The sequence below is a fragment of the Anopheles gambiae genome, chromosome 2, assembly GCF_943734735.2.
Source record: "Anopheles gambiae chromosome 2, idAnoGambNW_F1_1, whole genome shotgun sequence".
NCBI lineage: Eukaryota > Metazoa > Arthropoda > Insecta > Diptera > Culicidae > Anopheles > Anopheles gambiae.
The window spans coordinates 1,255,888-1,279,753 of record NC_064601.1 but is presented as its reverse complement, the minus strand read 5'-3'; the positions used below and the strand labels follow the sequence as shown (position 1 = coordinate 1,279,753).

Genomic DNA, 23,866 nt, shown 5'->3' with positions numbered 1-23,866 from the left:
AAACAGTACGTTTGACAGTTCGCGTTTGACAGCTTCCCGTTTTTGACAGCGGCTTCGTTTGGGAAAAAATAAATTACAATTTTGCGCGTCTTTGGCGTAACAAGATTTTCGTCCGCATTTAATGCGATTTAATGGCGCGTGCGAGTGTTTCAGATGAAAAAGGAGTGTAAACTTCCTTGCGGCACAAGACGCAACCAAAATTACATGCAGGTTGGGCGTATTGATCGAATATAGGAGTTTTACCGCTCGAATCTTGTTGATTGAAGGTTATGTTTGGGGACGCTAAGGAAGATTGAATCTGAATTTTACAATGGTGCAACATAAAAACCAAACACTGATCCGCATCGTTAGTGTGGATCACTATATGAGCAAGCCGGATCCCCAGTTCGATACGTGCTATTCGGAGTTCCGTGGGGCGGAAGTGAAACAAGTGCCGGTCATCCGTTTGTTTGGCTCAAACGCCGAGGGCACGCATAGCTGCGTCCACATCCACGGTGTCTTTCCGTACTTTTACGTGCCCTACGATGGTTCCGTTGCGGACCGGTTGGCGGTGGACAAGAAGATCTATCAACTGGCCGGTGCACTCGACAAAGGTATCAACGTTATGCTGGGACGGGCATCGTCCCAAGCCAAGCACATTTTCAAGATAGTGTTGGTGAAAGGAATGTAAGTATGCGCACTTTCGGCACGGTTTCGGGTGACCAATGGCTCATGTTTCGCCTTACTTTGCAGTCCCATTTATGGCTACCATCGTAACCCGCACCATTACTTTAAGATTTACATGTACAACCCCTACTTGGTGCGGAATGCTACCCAGCTGTTGATGAATGGAACCATCCTGTCGGGATCGTATCAAGTGCACGAGACTCACATCCCCTACATCTTGCAGTTCTTCATCGATTACAATCTGTATGGGATGAGCTTCTTGGAGCTAGACTCCAAAGGATTGCGTCAAAGGACTGGCGACGTCGAAGGCGACCGCAATATCCCTCCGAAAATGACCACTTCTGAGTACGAAATAGATGCGCTAGCATCGGACATTTTGAACCGTGAGCCCGATGGCAAGGAAGATGGAGAGTTTGCGAATCCGGGCATCGCTTCCATCTGGAAGGACGAACACGCTCGACGGGCACTGTTGGGTTTGGAGCAACCGGAACGCATGTATCTGTCGCAGGGCTGTGGTCCACCGGTTGAAGTGGTAACCGAAAGCGATCGCTTCTACCGAGCACGTCTGCAGGCGCAGCTGTTGAAAGAGCCCACGCCCAGCTCGTCTGCTGAAGATCAGGCCAAAGTGTCGTCGTCAGCGTATCCCTCTGAAGCATCGGAGGGAGAAGCGTTGCTGGATGCGTCCTACATCGCCATCCATGCACGGGCTAGCGGTGTTCAGAGCAACGAAAGCTTGTACGATTCTCAAATAAGTTACCATTTCGATGCGTCGTCCGTGGTGGACGAAGGGAAAATCATTTCCATGTCGCAGAATCTGGACGTAACGCTCGATGAGGAGGATTACAATCTGCTGGAAATCATGCGCGAACTCGAAGAGAATGAAAGCAAAAACATTGAAGGCGACTGTCTCTTGGCCCCACTGACTCAGCAGAGTGGTGAAAGTAACCGGAGCATCATTCAAGCCACTCTGAACCTGTCGCAGGCCAACAAAATACTTAACGCCTCGATGTGCGGAGATCTAGAGACGGTTTGTCTCATGTCGGGTCAGGCGAACCGGTCAGCCGCTCTGAATCAGGATCAGGACGCAAGCTTTGATTCGGATGATGAATTTCTGCTTGATTTGACCCAGAAGCAAGCCTTTGCTGGGAACGACACCGCGCCCGAGGCTGAGCCATATTTCAGCGACAGCGACGAGGATCTACTGGCTGGTGGCCGCATTCCACAGCTAGACGGAGGTGATGATTCATTTACCCCCAACACACCTAAGCGTAACAGGGACAGCAAGGAGGGTAAATCACCGGCCAACTCTTCAGCGAAGAAGATGCGCATCGACTTGACGCAACCCATTGCTCGGAAATCGTTGACTCCGCGCAGAGTGCGGTTCGCCCCTTCTCCCAAGGAGAAGGATGAAGAGCGCGCCAATCGCGTGCTGAAGGAGTTTGAAGATTCTTCTCCAAACACGCTGAAGAACTTTGAAATAAGGTAGGGCACTTGAAGGTCGATACTAGCAAGCGTTTATAAATGATGAATTTCAACATTTTTAGGATCCCTAAGCTTGGATTGATAAAGAAATCGATTCTGTTTCACAATCGCAAATCTCCCAAGAGCAATGATGAAGCCACGGCGCCTTTAAAAAATCTCCATGTGCGGTAAGGACAAAGCAAGAAAAATGAAATGTTTGTTCCGATTTTCTCATCTCCATTCATCCATTGCAGCGTGCAAAAGTTGGATCCAACGGCTTACGACGTGCATAAACCATCTGTTCCCAAGCCGGATGATCGGTATCAACTAGCGCGAACCTACGATTTGCTGAACAATTACGATCCACTCGAGGGCCCGTCCACACCAAAGTCCGAGCGCTGCCGGCGTAAGAGCACCGACGACAAAGGACAGCCAAAATCGAAGCAGTTGAAGCTGGACGTCGAGCAGCAGATAGAAGTAATTCTGTCGGAAAGGTTCAAAAACATCGTACGGCTTTCGCCAAAGGTGCTGATTAAACCGTTGTTACTTATGGACAAACCCGCAGTCAATAGTGAACTGTCGCTGTCCGAATATTCATCGCCGCGCAAGACTCCACCGGAAGCAGGCGTTGAGCAAACGGGCGATTTTTCGGACAATGCGACAACTTCCGTCTCCAAGAGTCCTGAATGCACGTCCTTGGTGAGCACAGCGAACGATAAAACCACCGATACAGTGCCTAGTTCGGACGCTATGGCAACACCACCGGAGGTATCGAAGGTGTTGGAAAGCAACAGTACAAATGAACCGACAAATCAATGTTCAGCCGAAACGGCGACGAACGAATGTGTGACGATGGTCGAAACCGATGAAACGACTAAGGATAGCGACACTATGGATGTGGAGTTTTCGTTGCCGACTAGCAGCGATGAGGTGTCGGGGGATAAAGAAATGGAACGAATCGATGACGATGCTTCTGACATCCCGGCCAGTTCTCTGCAAGATGAAGCAAGCCACGAAAATAACGTGCCAGATAAGCACAATGGGGTAACCATTACGATTGATGATAACTCGGACACCTCTTTAAACAGCAAAAGTGGCCCTAAGCCGCCGAAAGAAAAGGGGATCGAGCCGGAGCCCATTATTTCAATTCCGGACAATGAGGAGGATGATTTTCGGATGATCACACCCAGTTTGCTCGACGCAATACCGCTCTCTGACCTTTTCCAAAAGGATGCAACTGCAGCGAATGAAACAATCAATATTTCCGACGACGACAGCGACAAACAATCGGCTGCACCGGCTGTAACCATCGAAAGCCAGCTGGACGGTGTGGTCGAATTGATGGATGAGGTGGAAGATGCTGTAGGCGAAACACAAACCCATGACACGGCGGCGGCAACTAATGCGGAAGCCGAAACGGTAGAAGACGAAGAAGAAGAAAATGCAAATATTCAGAGTTTCTGCGAGAAAACATTGCTGTGCGAGCTTGACGAAATTAACTCCGATTCGGACGACAGCTGTGTTGGGACGTGGAACAAAGATCCTACCGAAAAGGAAGAGAACGAACAACCCGTCGTAGTGTCGCTGGCAGCAGTGGCACCGACACGTGCCGAGGCACAGCAGGCAATAGATAAATTCGAAATTCCGGCTGTCATTAACCCTACCCCGTTCTATAGCGATCCAGCCGATGTGACGGGAAAGAAAGAGGTTGGCCATACCGTTCTACACGTCGGGGGAAACAGTCTGAACGATGTGGAAGAATTCACCAGCACCATTGCTGGGCTTGGGTCGTTGAAGCATCTCCGCTACGATAACCTGCAGCGCACGTTTGGGGAAAACATAAACGATGTGCTTGGCCCGGTCGGTGCGAATGGTCCAAGCTCCGATCGAATGAAGGAGCTGCTAGCGTCGGAAGGTTCCGTTGCGATCACTCCATCGCAGCTTCCGCCCAGCCGTACCGAAGCGAGCGAGTGGATTGATAATAGATGCCGCAAACGGTCGGTAGATGCTGCTGCTGCTGCTGCTGCCACCAAGGAAGGGCCCGCCGATTCAGACAGCCCCATCAAGGTGAAACCGGTGGACACACTCATGACGGTGGACGATGGTGCAACGCCGGCCCGATTACCAGCGCCAAAGATTGACAGTGAATCTTCGCTCAATCTTAGTGTGTTGGTAGCTAACGATGGAAATGCTGCACCATCGGCCTCATCCACCGACAAAACGAACGCGACAATGCAGGAGCGAACAAAACCATCCCAAGACTGTGACGCAATCGAATCTTCCATGATGGAAAGCACCGAGGCAGCACCGAATGCTGCAACGAACGAGGTCAGTAACGGATGGTGATGTGTGTGCGTGTATGTGGAATGGATAAACAATGTCGTGTTTTTCCGTTGTAGGAACAAGCGGAGAAGAACGCTGCAGAAGAAACTATCGCACCGGTATCGAGCATTGCTTCCTCCAACCAGTCGGACTTGGAACAGAGCAATGCCAACATTTCGTCCGCCACACCGAGCGACAACACGTTCGGGTTCAAGGTGGACTACGAAAACTTACAGGACGCCAAATCCAAGTGTGAGGTAAGTTGAACCGCGACTTGGCGTGCTGCACCAACGATCGCATAGTGGAGTGAGGGTGCTTCGATCTTTTAATTTATGTTTGTGGTGTGTTCACTGTATTAACCTGTTTGTCCATCATGTATCACAGACATGATTGTTTTAGCTAATACAAGGATTTTAAGAGTAAGCGAGAATAACACACGGCCAAATAGGGTAGCACTTCATTTGAAGCCTTTATTCGCGTAGGACATTGTTCATCGATCACGCGCCCATTGTAATTCAATTGTTGATTTTGTCATTGATCCAGTCAATAAAGTACGAAACACGAACGAAAACACCCGGGTTTTTGTAACCGCCGCACGGAATACCTCCCCAGGACACGATGCCAACCTGCACGATCTCGTCGTCGATCTGGACCAGCGGGCCGCCGGAGTCTCCCGAGCAGACGCTCGAGGTGCCTTCCATGGTACCGGCGCAGATGTTGCTGTCCGCAACAGTCTCCGTGAAGTAGATCTTACGGCACACTTCCAAATCCATGATCGGGAGGGTAGTTTTCTGTAATCAACCAACAAGGCAACAGGGTTTAGTTCAACGGCCTTGCAAAGCTACTACGCTGATGGGCTAATTTGCCCACCACCAACTTACCATGAGGATGTTCGGATAGGAGGGCTCAAAGGAGAAGGATGTCGATCCCCATCCACTGATGGTGGTTTCGCCCGTTGGGATAGCGTTCGGTTCCGGCAGCGAGACCAGCTGGATGTTGCGATTCAGATGGAACGGCTTGTCGACACGGAAAATGGCAATATCGTTGGGCCCAACGCTACCCTCGTAGTCCTCGTGCACGTACATCTCGGCAATGCGACGACGCTGTACTCCTGCATCGTACTGGCTGAAGTCGTGCTCGCCGGCAACGGCCTCCGGGAAGCCATCGGGCGAAATCGCACTCGGTACGCAGTGGCCTGCAGTCAGCACGAACTTTTCAGCGATCAGCGAACCGCCACAGAAGTGGAATGGATCCTGCTCGTCGTTGTTGTAGTTCCACTGCAGCGAGATCTGGTAGGGGAACTCGTGCGCGATCGCTTCCTCACCCCCGACGATCTTCGGTCGGGACGGTTTAGCTGCCACCAGGGCCGCCAGCACCACTGCCAGAGCTGCCAGACGTAGTAGTTTTGCCATCTTGCTGCTGTTTGCCGCTTGTCTTGCGTGTTGTTACGAGTCGAGCCGAGTCGTTGAACTGACGGAACAACCAGACCCGATGGATATTTTATACCAGTCGTGTGCCCGACGAAACACTCCAGTATACAATATTGAAGATGGATGGGATTCCAAAGATAAACCGAGCGCGACTCTCATTTTCTGTGCAAAGCACGTGGCCTTTCCCATCAACTGCTAATCGCTGTGAGCGTGTGACGCACTTTGGAGTGTTTTCTTCACTGAACTGGTTTAAGGATCATCTTCAGAAAAGCCACCACTCGAGAGACTTTGAGGGGCTTTTACAACGTTCACGGGCCGGGGATAACCGAGGGCTTAATCATCTTTGTCATCGTGTGTGTGTGTGTGTGTTTGGTGCTACTGTACGATTTGCGAATTCTGTGTTTGCTAATTCTATTGTCACGTGTTCTTCGCTACAATGTATGTTCTTGAAAGGGTTTATATGTTTGTTTGTTTAGGTTTGTGTTTTTCGTTTGTCCTTCTATAGCTCTTTGTGTATATTTTGTATTTTTCGTTATTATTGCTCTGTATTATGGTTTCTTACAAGATCCTTTCGATTTGATTTCCTTTTTCCAGTAAGCTTCTCAAAAGCCGTTGGTAGTGGTGTATGTATGCAGTATGCATTTGTATGGGACAGTAATAATTAAAATGATGTTTTGTATGGAAAACCAAGCTTGCAAATTGTTGGTGCAGTTAGTGATGACATTCGAGCGAGACGCATTTACAGATCAAGTTAGAAATGGAGATGACATTCTAACAACTGATTCCTCTTTTTTTCTGGCCCGTTTTCAGTACAACTATCTAACGGTCATGTCGGTTGAGATTCATGTCAATACCCGGGGCGATTTGCGGCCCAATCCGGCCACCGATCCGATTGCGGCCATTTTCTACCGCATCCACAACGATGTTCCCCCAAACCATCCGCGGGCATCGTCCGTGTGTGGAATCATACTGAACCGTGACCACGAGGGCCGCGAGTTTGAACGCGTCCTGGGGCAGGCTGGCGGGAAGACGGCGAGCTTCAAGTACAACCAGTGTCCCTACGTGGCCGACGTCGTGCTCGTGTCCGACGAGAGCGAACTGTACGAGAAGTTTCTGCTACTGATCTCCTTCTGGGATCCGGACATATTTACCGGGTACGAGATCGAGAGCGTATCCTGGGGCTACGTGATCGAGCGGGGCTACGCACTGGAAATGAATCTGATGAAGCGGCTTTCGCGCGTACCGTCCGCCGAGACGGTGCACGTGTCGGAAGAGGAACAGCGCGAACTGCTCGAAATGCACGATTACAGTGCCGGCCTGAAGATACCGGGCCGCATTCTGCTGGACATTTGGCGGTTGATGCGGCACGAGATCGCGCTCACCTCGTACACGTTCGAGAACGTGGTGTACCACATACTGCACCGGCGCGTTCCGAACCACTCCTACCGCCAGTTGTCTCGCCTGTGGAGCAAACCGTACAGCCGGTGGATCGTGCTCGAGTACTACCTCGAGCGGGTGAATGGGAATTTTGAAATACTGAACCAGCTCGATCTGATCGGTCGCACGGCGGAGCTGGCCAAGCTGTTCGGCATACAGTTCTACGAGGTGCTGTCCCGCGGGTCCCAGTTCCGCGTGGAAAGCATGATGATGCGCATAGCAAAGCCGAGGAACTTTGTGTCCGTATCGCCGAGCATCAATCAGCGGGCGCACATGCGCGCTCCCGAGTATTTGCCGCTGATCCTCGAGCCGAATTCGCGCTTCTACGCCGATCCGATCATTGTGCTCGACTTCCAGAGTCTCTATCCCAGCGTCATCATTGCGTACAACTACTGTTTCTCCACCTGTCTGGGGCGCATCGAGCATCTTGGAAAGTAAGTAAAGAAATGGTCGCTTTGCTCTCTCTCTCTCTCCCTCTGCCAAGTGTTGCTTTAATGGTTCATTGTTTGTAGGGACACGGAGTCGTTTGAGTTTGGCGCTTCGCGACTACGCGTGCCGCCGAAAATGTTGAAAGCCCTGCTCGACAAGAATCTGGTCACGTTTTCCCCGTGCGGCGTAGCGTTCGTGAAGAAGCGCGTACGGGAAGGTGTGCTGCCGCGTATGTTAAGCGAAATCCTAAACACTCGGCTCATGGTGAAGAAGTCGATGAAACTGCACAAGGACAACAGTGTGCTGCAGCGCGTGCTACATTCGCGCCAGCTCGGACTGAAGCTGATAGCGAACGTGACGTACGGGTACACGGCGGCCAACTTCAGCGGACGGATGCCGTGTGTCGAGATCGGCGACAGTGTCGTGGCGAAGGGGCGGGAAACGCTCGAGCGAGCGATCAAGCTAGTCGAGGGGACGGAACGCTGGGGAGCGAAGGTTGTGTACGGTGATACGGATTCACTGTTTGTGCTGTGTCCGGGGCGTAGCAGGGAAGCTGCGTTTAAGATAGGGGAGGAAATTGCCGAAGCGGTCACGAACGCCAACCCACCGCCAGTGAAGCTGAAGCTGGAGAAGGTCTACCAGCCAGCGATATTGCAGGTAAGTGTAAAAAGGCACTAGATTCATGTTTGGGGGGGTTTGTTTATTATGTGTTTTAAGATACAGAGCAAGAGGTGTGCTTAGTCTTCCTTGATCGCGTCTTGGATCCAATCGTGGAAGTACATAACGCTCGAATACACAATGGGCAATCGAGCCTGACACGGCTTCTCGCCATACGAAAGCACGCCAATCTGCATCTGCTCACCGTCAATGGTCACAGTCAGTGGTCCGCCCGAGTCTGCAGTACAGCCAGTAACGTTCTTGTATCCTCCGGCACATATCTGGGTCTCGTCGATCTTCCCTATCGTCTGACAATCCTCTTCCGTGCGTAGAATTAGATTTACTTTCTGAAAGAAGGAAAATGATCGTTCGTGTACTTTTGCTTGATTTTCTACGAATACGCCTTACCATTAGCTTGTCGGGGTAAATGTCTTCCCATGTCTTTGAGATTGATCCCCAGCCGGCAAACTTTGCTATCTTCTGGTGGATCAGCGTGTCTTTCGTGGCCAATCTCATCGTTTTGATGTTCCGGGTTAGATCCAGCGGATGTGAAAGTTGGAGCTGTAACGAGTTAATCATTCACAGAGACGTTCCATCGCTTTTGTGCTCGGCTTTTACATGAACTTACCACTCCAATATCATACCGAATTGCCGACAAATCGTACGACTCGTGTTGCTCATAGCGGGTAACATTTCGTCGCTGTGCTCCCGCCTCTTCGTGCGCAATGTTGTTCACTCCGGCGACGACTTCGAACCACCCGTCTTCGGTGTATTCCTCCAGACAGTGTGCCGCCGTTAGAATCCACCGTTGGTTAATGATCGAACCCGAGCAGAAGTGCCGTGCGCGGGATCCATTGTTAAAGTTCCACTGCAAAGACACCTGGTACGGGAACTCGTGCAGATTGGCTTCCGTGCCCTCGATAATGGGCGGCCGGATCGAGTGTCCGAGCGCAATGAGGGCAGGGATGATAATAAACGCTAATCGTTTCATGTTGCTGTAAAATCGGGAATCGTTAGCCGGTGTATTTATAGCCGGCGCTTTCGTGTTGATCTCAAGAGCTCGTAGCTCCTCTCGTACACGTGTAGTTTGATAAGGTGGAGTGTTTGTTTTCTGATTGCGATTCGCCTCCGCAGACTAAGAAACGCTACGTGGGATACATGTACGAGTCGGCCGATCAGGAGAAACCGATCTACGAAGCGAAAGGCATCGAAACGGTCCGTCGCGATGGGTGCCCCGTGGTGGCCAAGATGCTGGAGAAGGTGTTGCGCATCCTGTTCGAGACGTGCGACGTGTCGAAGGTGAAGCAGTACACCTGTCGGCAGTTTACGAAAATACTGGAGGGCCGTGTAAATCTGCAGGATTTCATATTCGCCAAAGAGTTCCGGGGCGAAAGCGGCTACAAACCGGGCGCCTGTGTTCCAGCGCTAGAACTGATGAGGTAGGCCCGGTCCCGGTCCCGGTCGCACCGTAAAGCCGTCCTTCTGCCGCCCATTATTAACACACGCTGAATTGTTGCAGGAAATGGAAGTTAACCGATCCGCGGCGTGACCCGCGACAGGGCCAACGGGTGCCGTACGTGATAATCAACGGGCCACCGCTCGTGCCGCTCATCCGTCTGGTGCGCAGCCCGGAGGAGCTGCTGTCGAACGAGGGCCTCAAAATAAACGCCAATTATTACATCTCCAAGGCCATCATTCCGCCGCTGAATCGATGTCTGCTGCTGATCGGCGCCGATGCTCACCAATGGTACAGTGAGCTGCCAAGAAAGACGCTCATGTTGCACAACACCGGCGGCGGTGGTGGTGGTGGTGGCAGTGGTGGTGCACCGGTCGTTAAAATGGGTGCCGCATTGGCCACGGTGGGTGGTGACGAGCGACTGCACAAGAAGATCACCATCTCGCAGTACTTCTCCACCACCAACTGCATCGTGGACTGTGGCAAGCAGACGCATCATGGAGTGTGTAAAGATTGCCGGCAGCAGCCCCAGCGTGCCCTGGTGCATGTGATGAACAAAGTGAACAAACTGGAGCGGAAACTCGTCCTCACGGAGAAGGTGCGTGTCACACGAAAAGGGGAAGTTGAACACCATTTACTTGATTTCCTTGTTTTTGGGTCTCTTTGCAGATGTGTCGATCGTGCTGCCAGCGAACGTTTGAAACGGCCTGCATATCGCTCGATTGTCCCGTCGTGTTTTCGCTGAATCGTCGTGAGTTGGAGCACAAACAGGCGCAGTACTATCGAGATCTGATTGAGGAGCTGTTTTAGGGGGAATAAGTAATTTATTTGCCTTTTTGTTGTTGTTATTTATGATCAATTCCGATGATTGAATACCGCAATCAGTGTGGTATTCGAATCACAGCGCCGCAATAATTTACGTTTTCGTCACGATTTATTAGCATTTCGAAACCAGGCACCAAAACCCGATAAATTCAATTAGCACTTAAAAACCACCCTCCCCCCACGCCCCCCTATTTTATTCGAAATGAGGTAATGAACGCTACTGCTGAAACAAAACAAAACATAAACTTTTATTATTTTCAGCTAAATGGCACCACCCATTACGAAGTTAATGTTCCACACAAAAGCAACCCGCGCGAGGGAAGAAGCGTGCTCGTCTGGAAAGTCCAGCGGTGCTGATAGCAGCTGATAAAATACAAACATTACGCACGTTCGATTCAACGCTTCCTATACCTATACTTATGGGTAAACTAGCACCAACGGTTGATTCGTCCGATTGTAACGATGTGTGTTGCTGCTGCTGCTGCTGCTGCCTTGTAGATAACGCGATAGAATGACTCGGATGGCACTTGACTCATACCGTCCCTGACCCTCAGAAAGGCACAGTAAGGCACTTCCACAGTAACATTTCGTTGCGCAAGTCGCAAGGTGCATAGGTAGGTGTACGGGCGATCGTAGGGCGCAATACTGTGCAGTAGTAGTTGACGTATGACTAGACGGTAGAATATATTCGTGGACGTTTTGAAGAAGCTGCCTGGAGAGTGGCGACTTTACGACACAAGAAACGGTATGCGAGCATGCGGCCTCGGCAGTGCAGTGCGGCAGAGCAGATAGATCATCACGATGATCAATGCTTAATGTCACGAACGATCGAACGTGATTGCCGCATGCGATGCGAGCCTCTTAACCCTGGGATCTCAACGGGTTAGTAAGCTGCAAAGATATATCCGGGTGAAAAAAAGGGTAAAGAGTCCAATGAGAGACAACCTGCTCCAGCTGGTGACTTACAGTTCCCGTTGTCGTACCGGAATGATATCTCCTCCACGTGCTCCACATCATCCCACAGTTCGATCGATTCGATCTGGTCGAGCGGCAGTTGCACCGGAAACTGGTAGTCCGGCGGATGGTCCACACTGTTGACGAACACCTTGATGCAATCTTCGTGCAGTCGGAATACCACTCGGAACGTTTGGCTCCGATCCACGTGCCAGTAGTTGTCCAGCACCTCCTCCTGCTGCCATTGCAAGTTCTTCCAGTTGAGCACCACGCGGCTAGTGTCGTCGCGCTCGTCGTAAATCGTTTTAAAATGGAGCGCAATGTACGGCGGTGTTTGGTGTTCCGCCACCTGCGCTGGCCTCGGCAGACAGAAATTCACGGAAAAGCTAAACCACCAAACCAGAACGCACAAACGCACCAGAAATGCGTGCGTGACGTAATGGCCGGCGACGGGGCCGGGGAGAAAGAAAGTTATTTCCGTCATTAGCAAAAAGGTGCGGCCGTTTCCTTCCCCACATTCCCTAGTTGGAATTTATAGCACTGGAAACACACACTCTCTCTCTCTCTTACCTCTTGGCGTCGTCTTTCAGCTTCCCTCGAATGAACACTTCATCGCCATTTTCGGGATAGCGAGGAAATTTTGCCGTAAATGGTCGATTGCTCATATTTTCACCGTGTCCGTTTGCCAATGTCCGAGGTCCTACTAAACTGGTGGGGGGGCACAAGTGCACAGAGCGCTAGAGCGAAGGAAACGATTTCCTGGAATTTTGCAAAAATGCGCGCCCCGCGTTACGACAACCGTCTGTGTGTGGTGCGGTGCGTCCAGAGCCGTTGCTATGCGATCCGCGTGTGAGCGCGCACTGTGTTTGCGACAGAGGCTAGAGAGACGCGAACGATACGCGACAGCGCCCGTGTGTACTTGCGTCGAGAGTGCGCTGTATTTGTGTGTTTGTTTTGAATTTTCCGCACGGCCGGTTGCAACCCCCTACCCCGCCGGTGCGCGCGTCTAGCGACACTTAACGAAAACGTCAAAGCGCAACCCCTATTTTTTAACGAAAGCGAAGCTGAACGATTCAACGAAGTGGGCAGTGTTGCCAGTTGCTGTGGTGGGCCAGAACGTGCGGTTGAGTTTTTGGTGGAGCAGCCTGGTAGCTGATACGAAAAATAATTATTTATTAGTGCAAGGATTGTTATGCTTTTAAATGACGTTTCTAGTTTCAATTTAGAGGTAAATAAATATGTCTTTGTTCTATATTTTCATCTTTTTTCTCAATTTTCTTCCCGTTATACTTTTTTCCATTTGAATTTCTTTCCCACACCTACCAAAAATGCAATCAACCGAACGCCATCTTCTATACATGCAATATATTTACGTGTATTATGAAATAGCATGCGCTATATGGCACAACGAGAAGCGAAAGATACATCTGATAGCTAAACACTTTCTTTCCACTTGGCGAGCCCATGCCCCTCCCCTCAGTAACGATTCAATTCTCATCAACCGCAATCGATTCCTCGTCCGAAATGACGTTCAAATCGACATCTTTATACTTATTTTCCTCCCCGTTTAGATCGTCCGCCGAGCCGATGGATTTGCTGTCCTGCTCCTGCTCATCGCTCAGATTCCCATTCGTCTCGTCGTCCTCCGTCAGGCATCGATCGACCAGCTTGTGATTGCCGTTCAGATCGCCGTAAATGCGGGGCAAATTCTGCAGCACATAGTTGGTGCTTTTGATCGCCTCGATCGTCTTATGATCACCGGCATCGCCCAGGAACAGCGATCCCATGGTTGGTGGCTGCTGATCCGTGCCTTCCTTTGCACCGTACCCATCGCCGGGCACACCTTCACCCTCCTCCAGCGGTGCGGTGAGATTGATCGGTGCGGGTTTGTTGCCGTCTCTGGGCTTTGGAACGCTGAATGCCGACCCCTGCCGATCGTTGCCCGCTCCGATGAGCTTGGAATGTTCGCGCTTTACCGTAAGCACCGAGTCTTCCGAGCTGTTGCTGGATGAGCCGGATTCCTTCTTGCGGTCGTAAATGTGTCCCGAGACGCGCAGATCGATGAAAAAGTGTAATGGATCGATACCGTAGGGTGGGTAGAGCGGAGGATACCAGACGGGAGGTGGAGGGGGAAGGATAAGATCGGACGGTGGCATTGAAGCTGCCGGAGGCTCCTGGAGCAGGGTGCTGCTGCTAATCGGCGCCTTATCGGGAACGCCAGCAGCCGTCGGAGGTTTCGTGTCGTGCGGCTTGCGATCGTGGAACGACGGTGCCTTGAAGCCCTCGGAGGGGCTTCCATCGAGCCCGTCGGGATATTTTGGAGGGCCCGTGGTCGAGCTGATGCTTCTAGTGAACGCCGACGACGACGACAGTTTGTTCGTTAGCTCGAGTGGCTTCTCGGGCTGGGTCGGTCGCCTATCGTCCGCGTCTTTGCCGTCCTTTAACGCGTCGGGATAGTATCGGTGCTGGCTCCAGGAGCGTTTGCGTGGCCGACGGGTTGATGCGGCCTGAAGCGCTAACTGGTTGCTGGTCAAATGGTTTGGATGTTGAATGGGTTGTTGTTGCTGCGGTTGCTGCTGTTGTTGCTGTTGTTGCTGTTGCTGTTGTTGGTGGTGAAGTTGCTCCGTTGCGTTGCGCAGACTTTCGTTGCGCTTGTTCGCGACCAAAGAACGGAGCATCTCGCTAAAGAAAAAGTTGTGTGGACCGACGGCTGGCGAGTAGAGGTAGGGCGGATTGGCGGCCATCAGCTTGGTGACGAGTTCGGAGTTGCGATAGTCTTGCGGACCGAGGCGCGGTTTCGGTTGCGGCTGCATTGGTGGAGCCGCCTGTGGCTGTGGTTGGGTTTGAAGCTCTTCCGTCATTTTCCTATCGATTTGGATTCTAATTAAGAGAAAAGATGGAGCGAAAAAAGAAGTGACATTTTTAGCGAGAACCAAAAGAGTGCAAGCAGAGAAACGTGGAAATGAGTTCGGTGTAAATTATTCCAACACTTGTGCATTTCCAATCGCGATTTCTGTGTGCCATCCATGGTGAGGGCGAATGCGGTGTGTTTTCATTTAATTTGAATAAAATATAACATGCAATCGAACTCACTGAATGCAGAGATAAGGATTGACGGAAGGAAAGGAACGGTTCGAGGTGCAACTCGCCAATAGACCTGGTCTGTACCGGAAACCGGACGACACGTGTGATGAGATATATCGCATAAAGTTTCATTTCAATCCTTTCAATCGCCCATCAAACCCTCGTGAAAGAACAATGGGTTGTTGCAGGTTGAATGAATGAATGAATGAATGTCATACCCATGGTAGAAACCCCCAGACATTCCCCGTGTGTAAAACTCCCATTTGAGTGTGATGTTTCGTTTATATTGAGGAGAAAACTGCAAATGCTGTATTTTCGTGATTGACACCACAGGAAGCACGACACGTTGAAGATGGAATGAAATTAAATGTTGGTAAATTAGTTTTCTGCTCTTTCGAAAGGAAAACTGTTTCGGAAAATAGTGACTGACAATTGTTTTAAATCAAATGTTGTATACACAGTAAGCGCAACGGTTCAACAATAACCTCAGCAAAGCAAAGCATCCATACCCGTAGCCGTGGTCTGTGTGTCCACATTTCCCGAGTAGGAGGTTCCGAATGGCGACGAATGGTTCTATATTCTCCTCCCACTTTTTAGCGTGTGCTCCACGAAGCCACTAAGGCACCAAACCAAGGCACAGCAATAGGACACGACATTCCAATGCGGAGCGAGAGCGAGCGGATGAAAAAAGAAAGAAATCAAATCCTTGAAAGGTGTCACTTGCGCGGTCCAATCCCACCAATCGCTTTCGGTTGCTGCTACTCCTTTGCAGCGCAACTGGAAGCATGTGCGGGGAGCGCATCACAGCGCACGCTGTGGAGCAAAAGTTTTCCCTTTGGATGGAGGAAGCTTGTACACGACACGTTGTAAATAAAATGCAAAAGTTTTCATCCTCCTAGTTGCACACAAAAAAAGGAAAATCCAACCACGGTCGCGGCATGGCACGGCAGAACGGAGCACAACGACAGCGCACGCAAGCAACCGTTTTGCAATGCTAATTTTAATTTGCGACGAGTTTTTCGGGGAACTCAACCCACAATCTCCACCTCCTCCTCCTCTTCCTTTACTGGCGACGTATTTACTTAGCAAAGGCGATGATGAGGCGCACGATAAAGCGTAAAATGAAATAAAATAAAATCGCAACCGCAAACACTGTTTGCACACTTTCCGTTGCGCTTCGGCTAAAGCTGGCACAGTTTCGGTTAGCCGCGGAAAGAACCATCACCCCACTACGCTCACCACCACCAGATGGTTTTCGAGTTAATTTGGAGTTAATTATTTCCGCTTCAGCTGCTGCCGCCGCGCAGTACAAACAGTTTGTTGGACGGGGGTACGATTTAACGAAACGATTCTTATCAGGGGTGGAAAAGTGCGTCTTCAAACGTGCGGTTTTTGTAATTGCTCCAGTGCTTCTTGCTTTAAGCCTTGAATGCTTGAGCTGTTTGGCAAGTTAAAGAGTCGGTCGGTCGGTAGAGAGTTGAAAAAGCAAAAACTAAATGTCCCAACCCATCCAGAGGTGGAAAAACAGATTTATCTTGCTGAAATGATTCATCATGGGCATTCGTCCCATCCGTCCTCCGGCATTGGTGGTTCAACCTTTTGTAGGCAACTCGTCGGACACAAATCTCCTCCAGGGGCAGGGAAAAACAATAGAATCTCGGCTACATCTCGGGAAAGTGATATAAGAAAATGGAGTTAGTTTCCCACCACCCCACCCCGGTAAGAAACCCATTACCTTCACGGCTAAGACATTTCCCATTGAAAACCTTCCCCACAGGAGCTTCCATCTGAAGGATGTCACATGGAAATCTAAAATAAATTTTCACCGCTCTTCTCCCCCGAATTCCTATTGAACGAAGACAATTGCTATCAAAACCAGCCCAACAGCAGCAGCACTGTGCAAACTCTGACACTAACGTAGCATAACGTCTTCATCTCGTGCTGTGTGGTGTGTGAATTCAATTCAAGATTTCACTCCGAGTTTTCCACCCAGTCCCGTCTCGATTAGTGTCAATTCTAAGCGCTCGTTCTCTTCGTCCTATCGGCGCTGTGATACTTGATGGTGTGAAGGTGTGATAAAACATTATTTGCACACGTTCAGGTGCATTCGCTCCGGGCTGTGCTAGGAGTTGGGATATAAAACCAGATTTGTTTGGCTACTGCTACACATTAAAACCCGGGAATTGCTCTCAAACTCCTCTTTATTTTTGTAATAAAATCCTCCAATTAAAAGCAACCCAACGTTTTTGCATGCTCTACTTTATGACGATTGCAGCTCAGTTTTGACGGTGTCATAAAAGCAACGGCGACAAATAAGCTCCGCACACAGGCAGACACACTTTTGCTATTAAAAAACTTTCTCCTTTTCCTGGCACCTTTTTTCTCCAGGTTTTCCATGCTGCAAATCCATGCAAGCACACGGGCGCGCAAACGGTTGCAATAAAAATGGGAAATAAAATGCTCGCAGGACGCAGGAATTGGCGCGAGGAAAGCGCGATCCTCGGATTGCTTGCAAGACAGAAGATGATGGGTGTGCAATATTGTTCGCGAAGAAAGTTTTCCGCCCCGCCGCGTGGATCTTAGGTCCACTGAGAGAAGAAAGACACACACATACACAAGAAACCGCACAAACAAAAAGAAAATCCTTTTTAATCATCATAAATTTTCTTCTGCCCATTGCTGCTCAGCGCTTTAGGCGAAAGCAAAGACTGTAGCAGCTTTCTTCCATTGCCTTTAATTGTGGTAAAGTGGATGGATGGCGCGGCCGGATTTGGTCACCCGGATGGGTTGGACACGCCAAACCTTTTCGTTTCTTTGCGGGGGAATTAAAACCATTTTACATCGCCCGATGGAGAAACATCTCATAAATCAACCCTCGAAAAACTGTGACCGAACTGTGCTGTTTGTCATCGTCATCCCCGTGGAACGACGCGAAAGACGCGACGCGGAAAGCGGGAATCAATTCACAATTAGGGGTTCTCTCACATTTGACATTTTCCCTTTTTTTTGGAAGGGATGTTTTTTCCCCCTTTTTCACCCTTTTCTCCCACTTTGAGGCGTATCTTGTGTTTTGCATCGAACTCGAGCGCCGAATTTAAAACCCTAAAAAAGGAAGGAACCGACGCAAATTTCTCGTTCTTTCCCCCTTTGGTAAATATCGTTTCTATTTTCCGATCCGAGTGATAGTGATTAAAAAATGAACTTCTCTTCGCCCCTCCCTCCCTGCCGCCACCCTGCCAATTGGACACAGATTCGACCCCTCGTTTTGGCCTTCACTTGACGCACTTGCGGCAGCACTCCACAACGGTTGTCATCACCGCGGCTGTGATAAATAAGTGATTGACGCGTAAAACACTTACAGACACATGCACACACATACATAGAAGAGTGGAGTGCACATACACACACATACATACCGGGATGCGGTACAATTGTGTCCTTGCGGTGACAAATTTATGCGAACAGGACGAAATTCAATTACACTCAAAATCGGTTCCCCTGTCGTCAGTGTTGCAGTTGTGTGGATTTGCTTGTTTCCTTTTGATTTTTGTGTTGTTCTGCTGTCGGTTGAAATTTGGCATTGATTTTATATTATGAGGATAATGAGAAACTGTTTATGTGTAAATTTATGTAAATTTCCAATATTGGGTTTTTTATTTATGATTTCTTAAACCGTATCGGTAGAAATTCAATTTTTAAACAATTATTGAAATTAATGCGAAAAATGTTCGTGATAAGACAAAAACAAAAGAAGAAGTGCCTTTTTACACATTTATCCAAAAATATATGACGGTCGTACCATTCTTAGATAATGATCAATAACATAATGTAAAGAATAATTGAAAATATTATGAAAAACCTTTCGATAAGCTAAAAAATTGAACCCTACTAGCAGTTTGCTAATATTTAACCCCCTTTTGGCAAGTTTAAATCCATCACCACGGTCACGCTCCTGATTCCCATGGCGATGGTACTTGTCCAGGACTCAGGTTACTGTTTAATCGGAAGGTTTTCCACGTCTGCTGCCTGTGGTCACACTGTGCACGTGTTTCGTGTTTCGAACCAAACACACATACACACACACGCACACAGCCACAGGGGCATAAGGGCAGCGAGAGGCAGTACAGGCGTAACATAACTCCCGACAGCACACATCACCATCGTCGCGATCCGGCTCATGTGTTAACCCTTCCATTAAAAAGGACATTGATGTTAGTCGCTCACTCATAAATCAAACTATACGCACTGTGTGTGTGTGGCACGGTGGAAGAACCTGGTCGAAAACCTGTAGCACTAAGTGGAGGATTCTCCTCCCGCTCCTTTAAACAATACCACGATTCAAGCTAAAAAACAGGGGTTAGCAGCGACCACCCATTGTGTGCATGCGTGTGCCTTTTTTGTTGTCAAACTCAACGCGGGACGGGAGGTGGGCAGGTTGGAAGAACAAATTACGCGATTAGAAACTCATTTCCAGCGAAAAACGCACTTCCCCTCCTCATCCCCCTTGCAATCCTGCTTATCGGGTGCATTTTGGATGAGTGGTAATTGGAGCCAGTATCAATCAGATTGTCCGATAATTATGTGGCTTTTATCCAAATTTGAGTGCATTTTTCAGTGCAAAATTGGGTTGGCTTTCATAGACATTTTTTTTTTTACAAAATATGTATCCTTTTCATGTTGTTATCCTTCTTCAATGAACAATTAATTGTAATTTTGTAAAGAGTCACTTACACTGGTTAAATAATTGTTTCTTCGCAAACACACACTTTACTCAACTTTCTATTTCCTCATCTACTGCTTTTCACTGTTTTTAATGTTATGCACAATTTTCCAATCACTTTTAACACAAAAACCGTTTCCCGATCTGACGATCGATCACGTGTTTTCCCGCGTAGTCCACCGTTCAAATCACGCAACGCACGAGGCGGAAAACACCGTTCGGCAACGCTTGCCGCAAGACCTACTACGACCGATCCGTTCGGTGGTTTAAAATGGAATGAATCCCTGAGCTGCCACTTACGTAAAATCATCCACCAGCTCGGGTGGCCCAACCACCACACCCCGACCACTCGCGTCCCTTTTTGCGCTACAAATGAACGACCGCAACAACAGATGGTGGTGGTGGTGTGTGTGTGTGTGAACAGAAAGCAAGGAAGGGAGGATGGATGTACCGAGATTGGCGGGATCCGTTCCAGTCGGTGCTCGGCAATGCGATGGAAAGGAAAATCACACCGGCAAACAAACCGCAACCGCTACCCCCCCTTGCCAGGCCCGCCCATCCGCTCCGTCAATTCGAGCGTTATAAAATCCCGGAACAGGAGCAGAGGCAGCACGAGCACCACGTTCTAAAACCCTGCCAGCCAGACCCAGCCGGAGGAAAATAAAGTATTCCAACCACACGCGACCGCGTCGTCCCCGTGCGAAAGAGTGAGCCGGCAATAGGGTCGGGGAAGCGAGAGCGAGTGCGTGCAAATGGGTGAGATTTTGAGAGATTTTCCGTGAATAGCGCGCGCATTTGCATCCTCCCCGGCACGACGACGACGGTGACGACGGCGACGACGACACAATAGGACGAACCGAGCAGAATAACGTCATTGTCGAACACAACCACTGGGGGAGGGAGGGAGGGAGAAGGGGAGTGCGTTGGGTGGGTGGTGTGCTACTCTACCTACTACAATCACTGCAGCCAGGAGTCGGTAGCAACTGGTGAAAACCGCAGCATGGAGCAGCAGCATGCCATGACTTCACTTGGGAGATGGAAGTGATACAGTGATGTACGGATTTTGGTGCACCGTGTTTGGGGCGAAGTTTTAGTTTGCTATTTTTATTATATTTACTGTACATTTTATTGCTTTTTAATGAGGCTGTTTGGCTTCAAGACAACGAAATACCTGTGTATAAGTGCCTTTTTCCTCGGCGTGTGTCATTATTCTGCGAAGAGCTGTCGAACAGTATCCCTCCCCTTACCTGCTTTTAAATCTCCACAATGATTGCGACCGGATCTGCGGTTCCGGCTGGTGCAGCAGCAGCAGCCAGATTTCCTCCCGATTTTGGAATAGCAGCACCCCGGGAATGTTAAACCCAACACACACACACTGACTAAAAGCACAGGAAAAACGAGGCAATCCCTCGACGCTTCGACGGGTGCTAGTGGCCACCGAACTTAAACAATTCGTCTTCTACCAACGTTCGTTCCCTTTTTTTTTTGGAGGGAAGCTGTTGTCACCGTTACCGGATACAGCTCTGGCCCAAAATCTACCCATTGGCCGCGTTGGCGAACCGCCACCATGGGAAGGAGGTGCATAATTTGAAAAATAGATGGAACGCACCAGCGAGAGGGATTAAAATCGAGAGGGAAAAGGGGCGAAAACAAAAAAATAGGCTCATCAAAATCGACAGCCAGCGATCCGTGCGGATGGATGGATGGATGGCTGGAATGATGGAGAGCTCGCTAACGATGGAGCCCGAGTGATCCAACCGGTGAGAATGCGTTGCGTTCATGTGGCGCATTGCTTCAGGGATAAAGATGTCCATCAGAATGTGTGGTGGAAGTTTCAGTTCGTTGGAGATGACTTTCGAAATTTTCGTCAGTTTTTGCCTTCAGAGATATGCGAGAATCATTTACAGCAGCGACCACAATGTTGATTAATTTGCGACACTCTTACTCCGTTTGTAATATATTATTATTCTCCCTCGTCCTCGATAACAACTCCTCCATAAAGCAATTTGTTAATCTTCAAAAACCCCCGTGCACTACGGTGCGGCAATTTGATGCGCGCTAATTTTCCAGCGCAAACAGCAACCAAGCAGCGATCAAATTACGCGCGAGCCGGCCCGGGCAAGAAATACGCAACCACCGCGTGGTGCGCGCGTCTTGCGCTTCGTCTCAAGTAATACTGCCGGCGCATTAAATCAAGCGCATTTCAAAGCGGGATGATTTATGGTCACGTTTTTTGTGTCCGTGGAGCGAGGCGTGGATTTGTCCTGTGTTTTCGAGTGTTTCTTTTTTTCCACTTTTCCTTCTGCCGAATAAATTTCCCTCTGCTCAATGGCACGTGACGGTGGCGATAGTCGGCAGTGGACCCGGTCGGTTTGGTCCTGTGGTCCGTGTCCGTTTTCAACCGTTAATTGCACTTGGGAAGCAAACAGTTCTTTTTTTCTGGGGGTGGGGGTGGGAGGGAGGGGAGATTCGGTCTCGAATGCAACCGTTGCACAAACAAACACGCCTTTTGGGCAGTAAATTTGGGTGGCCGAGCGAAAGCATTCGAGAGAATCGGTGCCAATCGGCCGATCGGTGCAAGTTTTCTAGTAAATTAAACAAACTCGTTCGATTTTCCATCGCATTCGCGGGGCGCAAAAAATGCAAATTGCCAACGGTTTTTGGTCCCCCGGTGGATTATCCTGCACGTTGAGTGAGTTTGTCGTTGCTGTAATCGGGAAGGCTTTCGATTTTTTTTGCTCCATTTTCCTTCCGTTCGTTCAATTAATCTTCCTCAAAGCGTTGCAAAGCGTGCCTCGGAACTGCTGGACGGACTTTTAAATCAATTACACATGATTGATGCACAACTGTGTGGTGGTGGTGGTGGTGGTGATGGTGGGAAATCGAATCGAGTGAGACAAACATTTCCCTCGGCCTCGGTGAGTGTCAATTTTGCTCTTAAAAATCGCTCTTCTTTTTCGCACATTTTTCATTCCACTTTTCAACGCACTTTACATCTTTTTTTTTTGGTTTTTATTTCCTTCTTCTATCCTTTCTTTGCGTTCGGTACAAACAAACAAAACCGAAAAAAAGAAGGAAACACGAACACATTTCTAAAAGCAATTTGCGGACAATTTCATGCTACAAATCTCCCATTATTGTGGTTCCTTGGTGGTGGTGGTGCTGGGTGGTGGTGGTGGGAGCAGATGGAGCCAACCGGGTGGTATGCAAATGAAGAAAAAATGGGAGGAAAAAAGGACCCTCCCTTCATTGGATTTTGGTTCATGAGGAGAAGGACAATATGGCTTGTTTTGGGTAGAGTTTAATGTTAGAAAAAGTGTTTAAATTTAATTTATCTTTTTATTTGGATAATAATATTATTTTCAGTTAATAATATTCCTATAATCCAATTATATTTATTTAATCAACTATATTTTGATATTTTTTTCCATTTAAACAGAAAGTGTAGAAATGTTTGAAAGTGTTGGAAAAATCAAACTCGTTCCCGTCTTTTGCAATGGAAAATTTTCCCTCCGACACCTCAGTACCGTTGGCATTTGCCGTGTTTGACGACTGCACGCGACCGCCCCAGTCGAGGAATTCATCCGTCCAGTCATCCAACCAACCGGTTGCCGGCGGTCACAATTGCGGTAGGCACCTCTCCGATCGTCCACATTTCCCCCTCCCCCACCACCACCACCACCACCACCACACGCTCGTTATGCTAAATGGTAACATTTCCCCCAACCAGCTTTCCTCTGCTCTGGCAGTGCGAGGACTCATTTGTTGGCTGGTATGGCATTCGGGGTTTTTTTTATGACTTTTTTGTTCCTCCTCCTCCTCCTCCTCCTCCCTCTCTCATATTAAAACGTGGCCATGTCCGTCCACGTGACGACAACTGTCACTTTGTTCGCACTTTTCACACCGCAATAGGACACAGCTATGACACAGCAGCAGTGGAAAGCCTTCCGGCCGCAACGAGTCCCCTTTAACGGTGGTGTGTGAATGCAAAAAAAATGAGAAATGTATGAGTGCGCCTTTTTTTCGCTCTGTTCCACTTCCACGCTGCTCTAAAATCATGAATATTCAACACAACTTCAAGTGAGAAGAACAAATAGAGTGCGAAACGACAAAATGTGCAATAGATTTTCCTTCTTTGTGGGATGGAAAAAAGCTCATCAGCGGGCGCGTTTGGCGCCTCATTTCCATTAATTTAAATTACTTGATTGAAATTGATTCCTCCCGTCGCAAGGACTCCAAGGGATCTCCCGATTATTGATGGCAAATCAGAACCCCACCACCTTTCGTCGCTTTTGCTGGGGGAAACTTTTCCACGTAAAATCAACAGTGAAGGAAAATCGGATGAAAAAGACTCGTTAAAAGATGCTCTTCGCTCGAACAAAAAAAAAACCTCATTTATCTGAGACCGTCAATAAAGGGAGCGAA

The 23,866-nt window shown here is 49.1% G+C and overlaps 5 protein-coding genes across 8 annotated transcripts; 1 reads left to right on the top strand and 4 right to left on the bottom strand.

Moving 5' to 3' along the window:
- The first annotated feature begins 30 nt into the window (after nucleotides 1-30).
- On the top strand, nucleotides 31-11,390 carry LOC11175741 (DNA polymerase zeta catalytic subunit). Of its 2 annotated transcripts, XR_009765020.1 has the most exons (11): nucleotides 31-666; nucleotides 733-2,148; nucleotides 2,211-2,315; nucleotides 2,382-4,455; nucleotides 4,527-4,706; nucleotides 6,690-7,750; nucleotides 7,829-8,402; nucleotides 9,537-9,841; nucleotides 9,922-10,456; nucleotides 10,528-10,890; nucleotides 10,945-11,390. XR_009765020.1 is itself a non-coding variant. In XM_061646196.1 (10 exons), exons 1-10 carry the CDS (start codon nucleotides 311-313, stop codon nucleotides 10,666-10,668), a joined length of 6,747 nt encoding a protein of 2,248 aa, XP_061502180.1. In that variant the 5' UTR covers nucleotides 31-310; the 3' UTR covers nucleotides 10,669-11,390. The 2 variants fall into 2 exon arrangements, 1 of the variants encoding a protein (XP_061502180.1); XM_061646196.1 differs by having other exon boundaries at nucleotides 10,528-11,390.
- Nucleotides 4,895-5,986, bottom strand: LOC1281970 (trypsin-1). The gene is made up of 2 exons (XM_321960.5): nucleotides 5,331-5,986; nucleotides 4,895-5,240 (listed from the first exon to the last, which is right to left on the bottom strand). Exons 1-2 carry the CDS (start codon nucleotides 5,859-5,861, stop codon nucleotides 4,965-4,967), a joined length of 807 nt encoding a protein of 268 aa, XP_321960.3. The 5' UTR covers nucleotides 5,862-5,986; the 3' UTR covers nucleotides 4,895-4,964.
- Nucleotides 8,425-9,416, bottom strand: LOC1281971 (chymotrypsin BI). Its single transcript, XM_321961.4, has 3 exons — nucleotides 9,031-9,416; nucleotides 8,811-8,963; nucleotides 8,425-8,749 (listed from the first exon to the last, which is right to left on the bottom strand). Exons 1-3 carry the CDS (start codon nucleotides 9,391-9,393, stop codon nucleotides 8,483-8,485), a joined length of 783 nt encoding a protein of 260 aa, XP_321961.3. The 5' UTR covers nucleotides 9,394-9,416; the 3' UTR covers nucleotides 8,425-8,482.
- LOC3290436 (uncharacterized) lies at nucleotides 10,908-12,885 on the bottom strand. 3 transcript variants are annotated; one of them, XM_061646200.1, is made up of 3 exons: nucleotides 12,208-12,885; nucleotides 11,650-12,023; nucleotides 10,908-11,574 (listed from the first exon to the last, which is right to left on the bottom strand). In XM_061646200.1, exons 1-3 carry the CDS (start codon nucleotides 12,300-12,302, stop codon nucleotides 11,567-11,569), a joined length of 477 nt encoding a protein of 158 aa, XP_061502184.1. In that variant the 5' UTR covers nucleotides 12,303-12,885; the 3' UTR covers nucleotides 10,908-11,566. The 3 variants fall into 3 exon arrangements, with proteins under 3 accessions (XP_061502184.1, XP_061502185.1, XP_551649.5); XM_061646201.1 differs by having other exon boundaries at nucleotides 11,667-12,023; XM_551649.5 differs by having other exon boundaries at nucleotides 10,908-12,023.
- Nucleotides 12,886-12,985: 100 nt separating this feature from the next.
- Nucleotides 12,986-19,727, bottom strand: LOC11175981 (probable E3 ubiquitin-protein ligase IRF2BPL). The gene is made up of 2 exons (XM_003435721.2): nucleotides 19,453-19,727; nucleotides 12,986-14,517 (listed from the first exon to the last, which is right to left on the bottom strand). The coding sequence occupies exon 2, from the start codon at nucleotides 14,496-14,498 to the stop codon at nucleotides 13,125-13,127; it is 1,374 nt and encodes a 457-aa protein (XP_003435769.2). The 5' UTR covers nucleotides 14,499-14,517; nucleotides 19,453-19,727; the 3' UTR covers nucleotides 12,986-13,124.
- Nucleotides 19,728-23,866: the final 4,139 nt, after the last annotated feature.